The sequence below is a fragment of the Lissotriton helveticus genome, chromosome 11, assembly GCF_964261635.1.
Source record: "Lissotriton helveticus chromosome 11, aLisHel1.1, whole genome shotgun sequence".
Taxonomy (NCBI): Eukaryota; Metazoa; Chordata; class Amphibia; order Caudata; family Salamandridae; genus Lissotriton; species Lissotriton helveticus.
The window spans coordinates 105,352,531-105,367,224 of NC_136072.1; the positions used below are offsets into that span (position 1 = coordinate 105,352,531).

Below are 14,694 nucleotides of genomic sequence, written 5' to 3' on the forward strand. Positions count from 1 at the left end.
AGCCCGTTCTGAACGTGCTTGCGAGCGAGCATCACTTACAGTCTTGTATTTCCTTGCCGAGATGGGGCACAAGGTGTCCCCTTCGAAGCTTCAATTCTGTGTCCAGCAAGTGATCTATTTAGGCCACTTACTGTCCAAGAGGGGTAGGCAGTTGACACCAGACCGTATCCAGTTAATAGCGAGTCTTCCTCAGCCCAAGACACAGAAGGAGGTACGTGCTTTTATCGGCCTTACTTCTTATTGCAGACAATGGATTCCTCAGTATGCATTCCTAGCCAAGCCACTGATACAGTTAACGACACAGGAGGCAGCCGTATCGACTGTCCTACCTTGGACATCTGAACATACACTTAGTTTCAATGAGTTAAAGAAAGCTTTATGCCAAGCTCCTGTTCTAGCTACACCGAACTACAGTAAGCCTTTTACACTTTTCGTCACTGAACGTGAAGGTACAGCATTATCTGTTCTCACACAAGATCAAGCAGGACAATACAAGCCATGTGCTTATTTTTCGAGCACACTAGATCCTGTAGCCCAGGCTCTGCCTGCGTGCCTCAAGTCAGTTGCAGCCACAGCACTAGCTATCAGACAAAGTGATTCCATAGTGTTAGGACACTCCTTGACAGTACAAGTTCCACACTCCGTGGAAGTTCTTTTAAACCGAACACAGACTCAGCACTTGACAATTGCACGTTTAACAGGTTATGAATTGACACTGTTCCAGCCACACATAGAAATCAGACGCTGCAACGTTCTAAATCCTGCTACACTGTTACCATCAGTTAATTCAAATCCTGCCACACACGACTGTGTGGAAGTAGTTAATATTATGACTAAGCCAAGACAAGATCTGACAGACATCCCATTACCAGATCCCGACCTGACACTTTATGTGGATGGTTCATGTATGAGAACAAGTACAGGAGAACTAGTAGCCGCGTATGCAGTGACTACAGACACTGAAGTTATAGAAACACACCGTATTGACACCCTGTCTGCTCAAGCAGCAGAGCTAGTTGCTCTGACTCAAGCCTGCATACACGCTAAGAACCTGAAAGTTAATGTTTACACAGATTCACGTTACGCATTTGGAGTCGTACACGACTTTGGAGTGCTCTGGCAGGAGAGAGGTTTCATGACTTCTCATGGAACCAAGATTCAGCATGGTCTCCTTATTCAGGCTCTGTTAGATGCCATACATTTACCGACATCTATTGCTATCATGAAGTGCAAAGCACATACGAAAGTTACTGACACTATTTCCCAAGGTAATGATCTAGCAGATCGCACAGCCAAGCTTACAGCACAGACTCCAGACATTTCAGTTAACCCGACACAGACACATACTCCAGATCAGACTACATGTATGACAGTTAAGGACCCCACTCAAGATGTCATAGATATTCAGTTACATGCTACTCCCGATGAAATCAAGAAATGGTCCGAACAAGGAGGGGTCCAGACAGATCAGGGATGGGTAACGAAGGGTAAAGCCACATGGTTTCTCCCCGACTCTATGGTTCAAGTCATTATCAATACCGCACATAGTCCAGCACATTTAGGAGAAAAAGCTATGTTAGACAGTATCCAGAACATTTGGTTCAACAAGCATTTACGGGCTGCAGCCAAGCAGAAAGTCCGTACCTGTATGATATGTTGCCAGTTTAATCCAGGTAAAAGTGTCCAGGTGGAACAAGGTGGATTCCAGCCCCCTGACCACCCTTTTGAAGTCCTCCAGATGGATTATATTCAGATGGAGCGATGTCGAGGTTTCAAGTATGTCCTTGTAGTTGTATGCGCTTTGTCCAGGTGGACAGAAGCATATCCAGTCCCAGATTACACAGCCGCGACCACTGCCAAGCAGTTGGTTTGTGAATTCTTCCCCCGTTATGGACTCCCTAGAGTCGTATATTCTGATAACGGCCAGCCATTCTCATCCGAGCTTATGAAACACATTTCCCTGTTGTTAGGGTACCAGTGGAAGTTCCATTGTGTACGCCATCCTGAAGCAGCTGGTCTAGTAGAGAGACATAATCAGACCCTGAAAATCCGTATTGCCAAGATTTGTAAAGAGAAAGGTGTGGACTGGCTAGTAGCTCTGCCAGTCGCTTTATTTTATATGCGCATGGTCGCACATTCCAGATCAGGTCTGTCCCCGTATGAGGTCGTATTCGGCCGCCCCCCTAACATGTGGGGTACACCTAGACCTCGAAGTATTACAGATGTTTCAAGTAATATGCTGACAGATTACCTAGCTTCCTTGATGTCTGCCCTCAACTCTTGTCGTTCACAGGTTGCCGCCGCATTTCCAGACAATACCGAGGTGGCACCGCATGACATCGTTCCCGGATGCATGGTTCTTGTCCGGAACTTTGATCGTTCAAGTCCGCTGGAGCCCCGCTGGAAGGAACCCCGACAGGTCCTCCTGGCCACCCGTACTGCCGTCAAGCTGGAAGGCAGGAAGGGCTGGGTCCATTTGTCACATGTGAAAAGATTTTTTGGACTAAAGCCTGTTTCAAAGAACATTTCCGAGGATCTTAAAGACTGCCAAAGTACTATTCTTAAGGACTGTCCCGCAAAAGACAATGATACTGAACCCTCCCCGTTAGAGAAAACTCCGCAACAGGAGTATAAGCTCAAATTAAGGTCTAGTAAAATAAGTCAGCCAGTTTGATTGTCTAAGTCCTCCCCTAGGTGAAACGGTTAGACCGGTTTCTGACATGTATAAAATAGACCCCCATAGTGAGAGAGTTAGTCAAAACTCAATCCGATGTATCGTTTTTCTAAGTTTCATATTGTTTTTCAGCCTTATGATTACCTGCACATGTTATGCATTTTATTTGTATTTTCCAGTTTCTCATGTAAATAAGTCTGCTAATGCTACAGTAGAACACACGTTTAGTGATCTGCCTCCTCATGAACTCTCATATCGTCTCGCTATGCGAAATAATTCTTTTATCCGCATGTTACATTATTCACATCAGACCAGCAATGCCACTAATTGTTGGGTGTGTGGACGACTCCCCCCTTCCCAGACACCGAAGGGAGTTCTGCCACTCTTTCCTTATCCATTTTCACATAATGGTTCGTGTGGAGCATGGTCCACGTTAACGTCATCCTCAACAGATATGTCTTTTCTTAACAGTACATGTTTTCCAGACAAGCAAGGTCTTCCCCACAGAACAGGGTTAGATCTAGAAAATGAAGTTTATAATTTAGGTAATTATTCTTCGAATTTCATGGTCCTGAATGTTCAGTCTGATTCTACTCCAGACCTACCTACTATATCAGTACTACCAGTTAAAGGCGAATTATGTGTCAGAAAGAATGGTTCCGTACATGTAGGCCATAGTGATTGTACTACTATTGTCAAGTATAGTGACAGTAGGAAATCTATTTTTAAAGCTTCACGTCATTCTTATTTTGTTTGTGGTCAGACCGCATATGTTCGTCTGCCCCTCGATTGGGAGGGAACCTGTTACATTGCCTTTCTACTGCCACCAGTTTTTCTAGCCCCACCTGACTATCATAGGAATTCCCACCTAGTACATACTAGACACAAGAGAGACCTCCCGATTGTCGATTATACTGAAACTGCTCTAGAACAATATATAGATATCAATAAAGGTGTCTTCCCCTATTTAGGTACTGTTGTAAATAGTAAACTGATACGTAGATTAACCAGAACCCTCGAAGCAGTAGTGATTGAGACTACTTCTGCTCTAGGTAACTTAACCGAGGAGCAATCCTTTATGAGAATTGTCGTGCTCCAGAATCGTCTCGTCCTTGACGTCATACTGGCCGATAGGGGCGGGGCTTGTAGAGTCATCGGATCTAGTTGCTGCATTTTCATTCCTAATAACGCGCCGTCTGTTTATTCAGCTATAACCAGACTCCATAATATTGCCCATATGTTACACCAAGATCCAGGCACCTGGACATGGTCTGGTTGGTTCTGGAATATAATTTCCACCTGGGGATGGAAAGTATTGTCATTTCTGGGTATTGCAGTAGCGATCATATTCAGTTGCTGCCTCTGTATACAATGTGGCCCTGCGATTTGCGGCATTTGTGCTACCTCTTGTATTCCTAGTCCTAAGTCCCGTTCTAAATCCAGTTCCAAGAAAATTCGAGACGAGCAAATGATACTGTATGAAATGATAGATGGTATCATGAATATTGATGTTTCCTGATGGAAACGTAGTGACAAGGAGGGAATGTGGAAAAGTAAATTTTGCCATGTTCTGTGTCCCTACGTGTCCTCCATCTTATGTTATGTGTGCATGATTAATATGCATATGTATTCCCCCTGTTCGATTTAAGATGCAATTATAGTTGTGTCCATCTCTAGTATGCCAGTTTCCAGTTCTCGTGAATACTACGAATATTAGGCCTATGTAAAGTTACGTTGCCACGTTTCTCAGTGTGCACGTTATTTCATTGTTAAGTCCCCGTTTTCTAGGCCTCAAATGGGCCCGGACACCAGATTCAGCTTCTGTCTCCTGAACCCTCGCTGAGGAGCGATACAGCCCCCACCTGTATCCTCGACCCTTCACTTACTTCCTGCCTCGCAGTGCCCGGCTCGGCCTGGCTCTGCCTCTGAGTCTGCCAAGAGTATGTTATGATTCTAGTTATCAGTCCAGCCCTCCTTCTCTGCATTCCTAAGCTACTGAATCGCATCAATAGTTTCCGTCATCGTCTAGCCTTTACGTCTCCATGTAAGAGAAATACTGCATTTAATGGTCATTTAATATTCTTCATCACGCACTACATGTAGAATAATGCATGCTCCAGTCTTAGAGTCTGTTAGCCTCTCCCCTCCTGACTCTTAGTTTATATCAACATGTCCTCTAAACATTAGATACTAGATAGGGTTTAGGTACATGTCGCCCTGACTCTCCAGACTTCAGTCTCTGCTCCTAGCACAGAGTTCATAGCCCCCAGCTTCTCCTAGTAACACGTCATTGTCAGTTTGCGCGCACCATTAGGTCAGAGGTCCCGGCTCCTTGGGTAGCCCCCTCCATGTTTCCGCCCCATTTGTGACATATTCTGTTACGTTTACATCACATGTCTATGTACACGCCTCTTGTTACACCCACTTTCACTCTTATCTTTCGCGACTGCTATTGACTACACCCACTGCTCCGCCTATTGTATTCGCTGTAATGCAACTGTTTTAGTATATATGCTTGTGTACTGTTATTAAAGTTAGCGCGCTCATCCCATATCCAGCCCCGGCAGCTGCCGGGCCCTGCCATCCTGTTCCCGTGCAGGTTGTCCTGTTCCTGTCCTTTATGCTGTATTAAACCTGCAAACTCCTACTACCTCGAATCTTGACTCTTATTTATTGAGCTATCTGTTATTCATTTATCCATTCAAAAATAGAGGTATTATTTATTTATTTACCACAGAACAGTAAGTGATTCTCAGATGTGGCCATGAGCTGCAGAACTGTGACCTAGTAAACATGGGGATAGTTTAGGAGTGGTGTGTGCAATACAGTTCCCGAGAAGAGAGGCCAACATAACTCGAGGTGGAGGGCAGCAAGGAGGTGAGGGGGTGGGAAAAAAGTCCAGCCCGAAACACAAGAGGTGCAAACAGTTATACAACTGTAGCGAAGCCTAACAGGAGGGGAAGATGATTGACCACTGCCCAACAGGAGGAGACAGAGGGGGCAAGCAGAAATAAAAGAGGACACAGATGGATAGAATGTTGCTCTAAAAGTGAGCAGAGAACAGGCCTACAGATGAAGGTTAACAGCCAAAAGGTGGGTAGAGAGCTGTCGAACAGCAAAGAAAGAATAGAGCTAGCCAAAGGTGGAAAATAGGCATGACACTCTTACATACAGTCAGTGGTACAGAGTGATACCCAACAGGAAGGCAAAGAGCGGGACCCAAAGAAAAGAAAAAAAGCATTTGAAGCAGTGAAATCCTTAATAGGGTAGGTGATACAAGACAGCACACCAACTGGATTGGTTAAGAAAACATATTGTTAGAATGACTCAAAAACTTAGAGAGGGGAGAAGAGAGCTGCGCAACAGCGCATGGGATGGGAGCGTCAGGACAGAGATGACCAGAGCACTATCATGACGAAGCAAGCCAGAAAGCAACTAGCAGGACTGACAGCTCAGTAAGGGGGTTAACGATGAGCTAATCAAAGACTTGGAAAAAAGGACAAGGAGCTGGTCAACATTAGGATGAAAAGGAGGAGGACAGGGGTCTCATGAGCAGAGTAATGGGCAACATCAAGAATAGGCAAAAACAGCAGTAGATGGAACCAGTTGGCCCAACAGCAGGCACAAGAGAACTAGGTCAATCATCAAAAACATGTGCAGGTATCGGAAAAAAAAAGTGCACTGCAGACACTCTAGTGACTCAAGCTCTACTTCTCCCAGCAAAACACTAAATGTTTTTAGAGCCCATAATTGTGTTTAAAGTAGGTAATGGTGAAAAACAATATACACAGCATGACCTTTTCTTGAAAATTACACTTTTCAACCAGTAAGAGAAACCAAAATACATACGGCTAACCTCTGACTTACAGATCCCTACAGTCAAATTTTGTTTGCTCCATTTTTCAAACCTCTGACTGCCAAAGCAAGATGAAGGTTTGAAGATGTGCATTCCAAATGCTGACATCTAAAAAATCCCCAGTTGTACCTCCCAAAAATAAGTGGTCTTTGATTACTGCCAAATTATCACTACATGTAACTCATAGGTCATATTTCGCAAGTCAGTAATCTAGACTTATGTTCCTATTTATTGCAGTCTTTCAATATATTGAACGCTTGTATTCTTTTACTGAAAGTCATTGATTTTTTTTTTTAAGCTCCAACAAGCGTTTATATACAAATCAAGGTCACCTTACTGTTGAGTACTAAGAGGAATGCAACTTTACTTTATTCATATGCACATTAGCTGCTTATGGGGCATGTCAGGACTATGTATCAGAAGGACTTGGCCTAGCAGGTCTGGTAACTAATTCTAAAAGGGAATCAGAATACTCATAGCTGTGTATAAGAGATAGGCACTACTGTAGAATTTAAAAGATATCTTTCAGCAGTGATTTTCAGTCCCGGATTTTGAGAACAATAAAAAAAATATCAGAGGTACACCATCATAAATTATTCCCCAGATTAATGTTTCAACAACCTGAAGATGTGCCTCTCATCACCGTACCTTTACATGTTTAAGGAGTGGAGTGACAGTCGAATGGGCGGGTTATCAAACAGTTTTAAGTGAAAATAACTTGCAGCTGTTGAAAGATAAACAATCTTGGTGTCCAAGCATTTTGCTTTTCAGTCTACCATCAATTTACTTTAGGTTGGGAAGTGCGCAACCTAGGAGACATTTTCTAAAAACACTTTTACCACAGCGCTTCCTCCCGCTTAAAGACCGCAATATATTTTCGTGTATACAACTGAAACATTTGAGATGATTAGCATTCAATTTGTTTTTCAGGAGGATAACATGCCAGTGCATCTGAAGGTAAGCGACGCATTGCTCTAAAGACTCACAATGCTTCTTTCACTAGCAGGTACGTTTGCCGGGCTGTTTAAATTCTAATTCATATTCGTTAAACTACTAATAGTCCTTATGTATGATTTTGTCTCTAGTGCCTTGCCAGTGTATTACCTCCTGAGACTTTAGGATTTAACCTATAATTGCCACACTTTCTGTACTAATATATAGATTGACTGAATTGAAAGTTTCTAAGCTTTGAGATGCTTCTGCATAATTTGTCATTTGTATTATGGCAAAAATCAGCCACTGGATACTAATTAACTGTGCAGTTTGTTTACAAATTAGTCATCCGATTTCAATAAAAAAAAAAATATATAAATTTGGATTTAATCCCTTTCTACACGACCCAAGAATTACTTTGCCTATTCCTCTTGCATGCAAAAATCTACATATGGTCTTCGGGCTTACGATAAACAGTTTTGGGCAGGTGCCTTCTCCCCTCCATCTGTCTGGATGGTTTGGGTATCTTACTTCTGGAAATTGAACATTGTACCGCTCATCCTGCTTGAACCTACACATTTTGATATGCTTAAGAGCACTCCACTTCTATCTCCCTATAATCATGCCAGCTCTGGACTACAACTATGCACAATCTCAGACTGGACAACCCAACGTAGTAACCAGCTAACCAGACTATATCATTTGGAGTACATTTGGAATACCATAAAGGGACCTGCAAAGTTGTACAGAGCTACAAGAATTCTGAAGAATATAAAACTGAGTGCCTCACTCCCCAAAACACTTCATCACCTACCACACTGCTACGCCGAGTACCATACCATAACCAGGCCTCAGTGGCCATCGGCCACAACAGGGAAACACTTCCCACATACCGACAAAACAGACAATATACTTCGAACCACACACACTACATAGTATAGCATGCTAATCAGGTAGGCAAGGGCTAAAGTAGTACGTGGTAAATAAAAGCTGCAATAAAATATTAGACCACTTATCAAAACATTCACTAACACAGATATGCTTATTTTCCACCTTTAAGGACCTAAAAGTTGCAAAGTATCGAAATCTCAAAAATAACTTTGTACCCTAACAATAACTAAATGGGAGTCTCTACCATACCTTTAATGTCATGTCATCAGAACAGGAAGCAAGAAGATTGCCGGTTGGATCCCATTTGATTGCATTTACTTCATTCTGAGGAGATTAATGAAAAACGTGGTCAATCTGGGTTTAGTGTTTAAAATAACCTGATAACCAGAACACTGTATTGTGAATTACTCCCAACACCCAATAACACTGATAACCTAAGACTTATTTATTAAAAGCCTTAAATGTCATGTAATTTCAAATGTAAATTTACTACTCACATTAAATCAAATAAAAATTATTAGATATCATAAAAAGGAACTTACTGTGTGTCCCTGGAATGTTTTGATGGGCCTATCTTGCCCCAATTTACACACATGAATACACATGTCTGTACTACAGGAGGCAAACGTATTGTTACTTTGCCAGTCCACATCTAATGCTGGTGCTAGAAAAAGAAAAATCAATTTAGACAAAAATTAAATGCGTCTACTATAATATGGATAAAACCAAAGCACACACAAATTAATTCTAAATGTTAACCAGTTTCCATAATTTTCATCAAATACATTGCCTTACAGAAGCCAATACAGCGGGCTTTCAAGCATTGTTAGGAACACGCAGATGAAATGGTAGATGCACAAGGAAAGAGCATGAGATACGTTATTAAAGAGGTGACAAGTAGTAGCAGCTAGTTTGTATGCAGTACTCCGCTGGGCCACTGGGAAGTGATAGATGAGGGGTTCCGAACATTATCCTTGGTGAGTAAATCAAAAAGTACTATCTATTTCATCGACAGTTCAAACTAATTAAATTAAGTGTTTGTGTGACAAAATATTTTTCAGACACTAGATTAAAACATCCCATTGCCTCTTTAAACTACAGAGATGTGATAAAGTACACCGTCCTAAGATTCTAAGTTGTACCTAATAGGACGCATCTGTCCTTTAAGTAGTCCTCTCTATGTTCTAATAGTAAATAAATCTAACTCCATGAGCCAAACAAATTTCACTGTCATATTAACTAAACAATAAAATAACCAACTTGTATTAGCCTTGTGTGGGAAAGTAAGTATATCCTTCCACATCATTTAAGAACTCAATCAGAAACAGGTGCTGCTACATAGGTGCATGAGATTCAATACAAAGTTTTATCAAAGGAAGACTCGTAGATTGTGACCGAGGTGTAATGTTATGTGCAACACCACAAACAAACAACAAAAAAATGTACTTACCAGTAAGCATCTGTTTGTGGCATGTAGTGCTGTAGATTCACATGCTTAGCATAAGTGCACTATCTAGTGTTGGGCTAGGAAATGTGCAAGTTGTTTTTCTTTGAAGAAGTCTTTTGAATCACGAAGGATAGTGGTGACTCCTCTTACTTGCAATGCACATGGTCCTCAACTCCATTGTTAGATTGTTTTCAACTTGCCTGGCGCGGATGGTTTAAAGGATGATGTATCCTAGTGAGGTGTCCATGTGAAATCCGTGTAAGTAGCACATAAATATAAATGCACTCCACAAAGGAATTCAGGGAGGGTGGTCACGTGTGAATCTACAGTACTACATGCCCCAAACTAATGCTTACTGGGAAAGAAACATTATCCGTTTGAGGCATGTGTGGCAGTAGATGCACATGCTAAGCACAGCCTGTAAAGCAGTTTTCCTCCATAAACGGTGGCTAACCTGTGTGGGTTGCAGTTGTTTGAAATAAAGTTCTGAGAAACACCTTGCCCACATTTGCTTGTTGACGGGCCATAGCATCTACACAGTAATGTTGGAGTACATATGTGTGGTGTGGTCCATGTAGCTGCCTTACATATATCAGATATGGGTATATTCTCTGAGTTGGCCAAGGAAGCTCCATACTTGTGAGTTCAGCAATAGCAGAATAGGTTTGGATACATTTTACAATCTAAAGTGAAATGCATAATTTAAAAATGACTCTTCCTTTATGTGGTTTTGAAAATGCAAAAAAAAGCTGTGTTTTTAGAAATGATTGAGTTCTGTCAATATAATACATATGAACTCTTTCCACATGTAGTGTGTGTAGCGCTTTTTCCGCAACTGAATCAGGTTGGGGAAAAATACTGGTAACTCAATAGATAGATTTAAGTGGAACTGGGAGACCACTTTTGGAAGGAGTTTAGAATTGGTACATAGTACAACCATCTCGTTATGAAGTTGGATGAATGGTTCTTCTAGAATTATTGCCTGAAGCTCACTGATCCGTCAAAGTGAAGTGATTGTAATGAACGAGTTACTTCCGTTCGGTAACGATGTATCCGGTAGAGACACAGTGGGGGTGTGGCGTCGACCGGCTCCATCCTGACGTCGTCCACGGACGTGACGTCAATGAAGCCATATAAGTCGCCCCCGGCTCACTGACACCAGTTTTCTACTGAGAAACTTTCCCTGCGCCACAACGTGGAGCCACTATAAAAACTGAGTATGGGAACAGTGTTCCAAAAAAGATCAAAATTTTGGAAACAACTACAAGAATCAGAGAATGATGAGAAACATCACCACGGTGATGAAATGAATGGCCTGACAAACGAAGGATAGTTTGCAACCACAGGATGGAACTGTATGAAAGACAGTCTGTAACCACAGGATGCAACTGTAAAGGACAAGCAGACTGGAACATGACTCAAGGCAAGTGACCTCAAGTGTGCAAAAACAGAGAATGTGCACCACACCCTCCATAATGACCTATAGTCAATGTCAGCGTGGCTGACACCAAACCCATAAAGCTTAGCAATGCCATTGTAGCTGACACCAGACCCACGAAGCTCAGGGTGGAAGCATGAGCAAGGGAAGCAAGGTACCACAATCCGTCAGAGGACGGAACAAACCCACTTTCGTCCAGACAGGGATGAAACGAAATCACTGAACCAGAATGATCAGTGCATAATGGCAGAATGCAATTAACTTCTGCAAAACGAAGTAAAACGGAGAATAGGATCCCAGCATCTGCAAGAGACAAAGTCCCAGAAAAGGGACCAAATGGTATATGACAGTCAGAACATACAAAGTGAGCCGCACAACCGCAGGTGCCAAAAAATGACATATAAAGGGCAGATGACATAATGCCGAGACATACAAACTAAGACTACCAGGAGATACATAGATGTGGATTATAAGAATACACATATGAAGACATTGTGTACCGTGAGAACCACCACACGAATGCACAAGCCCAGTGACATGCAACAGCATGTGCGAGACGGCAGAAAAAGACTGATTCATCACCAGGTAGTCAACCAGCCAACCATACCCACAGGTTCAATGACCAAAGGTCACCGGCAAACCGGACACACACAAAGCCATCTCCCAAGACGGAGAGAGAAACAGAGGAAATCTGGGACAATCCAGAGAAACCACATCAAGGAAAACCCTGTATGCTTGCCCTCTCATGTGCGTACACCTCATGACATATAAGGAGCATATAGAAATATATGAAAAAGGAGGTCCCCCAATAGGTACCAATGTGAAACTGTAGGATATACATTGTCCATCCACTTAAAGGGGAGACACCAACCCCCCGATGGGGAAGTAAAGAATTAGCTTCCGCGATACAGGCAGGGACACTGACCCCCCCACATGAACGAAGAAGAAGGAGTCAATAATACCCAGACAGAGTGTCAGAAAAATTGTATGTATGGGGAGGAGGGGGAGCGAGAGGGAGAGAGGGAGACTGGATGACACCAGAGATCATCAGGTGACAAAATACGTCCACTGAGAATCGTAGCAGAGGCCAGAAGGAGAAACACCCGAGTCTTGTGCGGCAACAAACAAAAGAACTTGAGCCCCGGCCAGGGAAGGGCAGTGGGAAGCAAAGGGCAAAAGTCAACACACAGCAGAGATCCGTTTGGCGAGCATTTCGCTGCCCATAGGTAAACCCCAGACAGGGTGTGAGCCATGCGAAAAGCCCAAGCCCTTCTCAACACCAGGGAAGAATATAATATCACAGAAGAGAATACCACAGGAAGAGAAGGCAACAAAGACAGTGGTGCAAGGAATACTACAGACCCCGTGACAGAGCACACACCCAGTGTGGATCCACATCAATCAATCAATCAATCAATCAATCAGGCATTTATAGAGCGCACTACTCACCCAGAGGGTCTCAAGGCGCTTGGGGGGGGTGGGGTGACGCTACTGCTCGAACAGCCAGGTCTTGAGCTTCTTCCTGAAGGAGAGGTGATCTTGGGTCAGGCGGAGGTCGGTAGGGAGGGTGTTCCAGGTCTTGGCGGCCAGGTAGGAGAAGGACCTTCCTCCTGTTGTCGCTCTTCGGATGCGGGGGACGGCGGCGAGGGCGTGGTTGGTCGATCGGAGGTGGTGTTTGGGAGCGTAGAAGTTGAGGCGGTTGTTGAGGTAGCTCGGGCCTTGGTCGTGTAGGGCTTTGTGTGCGTGGGTGAGGAGACGGAAGGTGATTCTCTTGTTGACGGGGAGCCAGTGCAGGTCTCTCAGGTGTCCGGAGATGTGGCTGCGACGGGGGATGTCGAGGATGAGTCTGGCTGAGGCGTTCTGGATCCGCTGGAGTCTCTTCTGGAGCTTGGCGGTGGTTCCGGCGTAGAGGGCGTTGCCGTAGTCTAGTCGGCTGGTGACGAGGGCCTGGGTGACCGTCTTCCTGGTCTCGGTGGGGATCCACCGGAAGATCTTTCGTAGCATGCGCAGGATGTTGAAACAGGACGCGGAGACGGCGTTGACTTGTCTGGTCATGGAGAGGGAGGAGTCCAGGATGAAGCCCAGGTTGCGTGCGTGGTCTGTCGGTTTGGGTGCGGTGCCCAGGGCGGGGGGCCACCAGGAGTCGTCCCAGGCGGAGGGCGAGGAACCCAGGATGAGGACTTCCGTCTTGTCTGAGTTCAGTTTCAGGCGGCTGGTCGTCATCCACTCGGCTACGTCTTTCATCCCTTCGTGGAGGTTGGTTCTGGCGGCAGCGGGGTCGTTGGTCAGGGAGAGGATCAGCTGGGTGTCGTCGGCGTAGGAGATGATGTTGAGGTTGTGCTGGCGTGCGATGGCTGCGAGGGGGCTCATGTAGACGTTGAAGAGGGTGGGGCTGAGCGAGGAGCCCTGAGGAACGCCGCAGATGACTTCCGTGGCTGCCGATCTGAACGGTGGTAGGCGGACTCTCTGTGTCCTTCCAGCGAGGAAGGAGATGATCCACTCCAGTGCCTTCTCCTGGATTCCGATGTTGCTGAGGCGCTGCACTAGGGTGCGGTGGCAAACAGTGTCGAACGCCGCGGAGAGGTCTAGGAGGATGAGGGCCGCTGTTTCACCGTTGTCCAGCAGGGCTCGGATGTCATCGGTGGCAGCGATGAGGGCGGTCTCGGTGCTGTGGTTGGCTCGGAAGCCAGACTGTGAGGGGTCGAGGGATCCATTCGTCTCGAGGAAGGCGGCCAGCTGCTTGTTGACGGTCTTCTCGATGACTTTGGCTGGGAACGGGAGGAGCGAGATGGGGCGGTAATTCTTGAGTTCGGTGGGGTTCGCTGTTGGTTTCTTTAGTAGAGCGCTGAGTTCGGCGTGCTTCCAGCTCTCAGGGAAGGTGGCTGTGTCGAAGGAGGTGTTGATGATGTCCCGCAGGTGGGGTGCGATGACAGCGTCGGCCTTGTTGAAGACGTGGTGGGGGCAGGGGTCGGTCGGAGATCCGGAGTGGATAGAGTTCATCGTGCAGATGGTGTCTTCTGTGTTGATCTGGGTCCAGGCGCTGAGGGTGGTGGTGGGGGGCGTTGGTGCGGTCGTGGGGAGCGTTGTTTGTGGGCTGAAGCTGTTGTGTATGTCAGCGATCTTGCTGTGGAAGTAGGAGGCGAGGGAGTTGCAGAGGTCTTGCGAAGGGGTGATGTCGTTGTTTCCGGCGTTGGGGTTGGAGAGCTCTTTCACGATGGTGAAGAGCTCCTTGCAGTTGTGTGCGTTGTTGTCCAGTCGGTCCTTGAATGCTGTTTTCTTGGTGGCGTGGATCAGTTGATGGTGCTTCCGGGTGGCGAGCTTGAGGGTGGTCATGTTGTCCGGTGTTGGCTCCCTTCTCCAGGCTTTCTCGAGGGCTCGGCAGTTCTTCTTGGAGCTCTTGAGTTCGTCGGTGAACCATGGGGCCTTCTTGCTGCCGGGTCTGTTAGGCGGGGTCC

General features: G+C 45.1%; 1 protein-coding gene across 5 annotated transcripts in view; it reads right to left on the bottom strand.

The window, feature by feature from the left end:
- The window catches only part of TBL1XR1 (TBL1X/Y related 1), a 553,738-nt gene that overhangs the window by 63,794 nt on the left and 475,250 nt on the right, over positions 1-14,694 (bottom strand). For all 5 annotated transcript variants that reach the window (XM_078666437.1, XM_078666439.1, XM_078666438.1 and 2 more), the window contains 2 exons: positions 8,897-9,018; positions 8,604-8,678 (listed from right to left, as the gene is read on the bottom strand). In XM_078666437.1, coding sequence (XP_078522563.1) covers positions 8,604-8,678; positions 8,897-9,018 — 197 coding nt within the window. The remainder of the gene's footprint in view (positions 1-8,603; positions 8,679-8,896; positions 9,019-14,694) is intronic.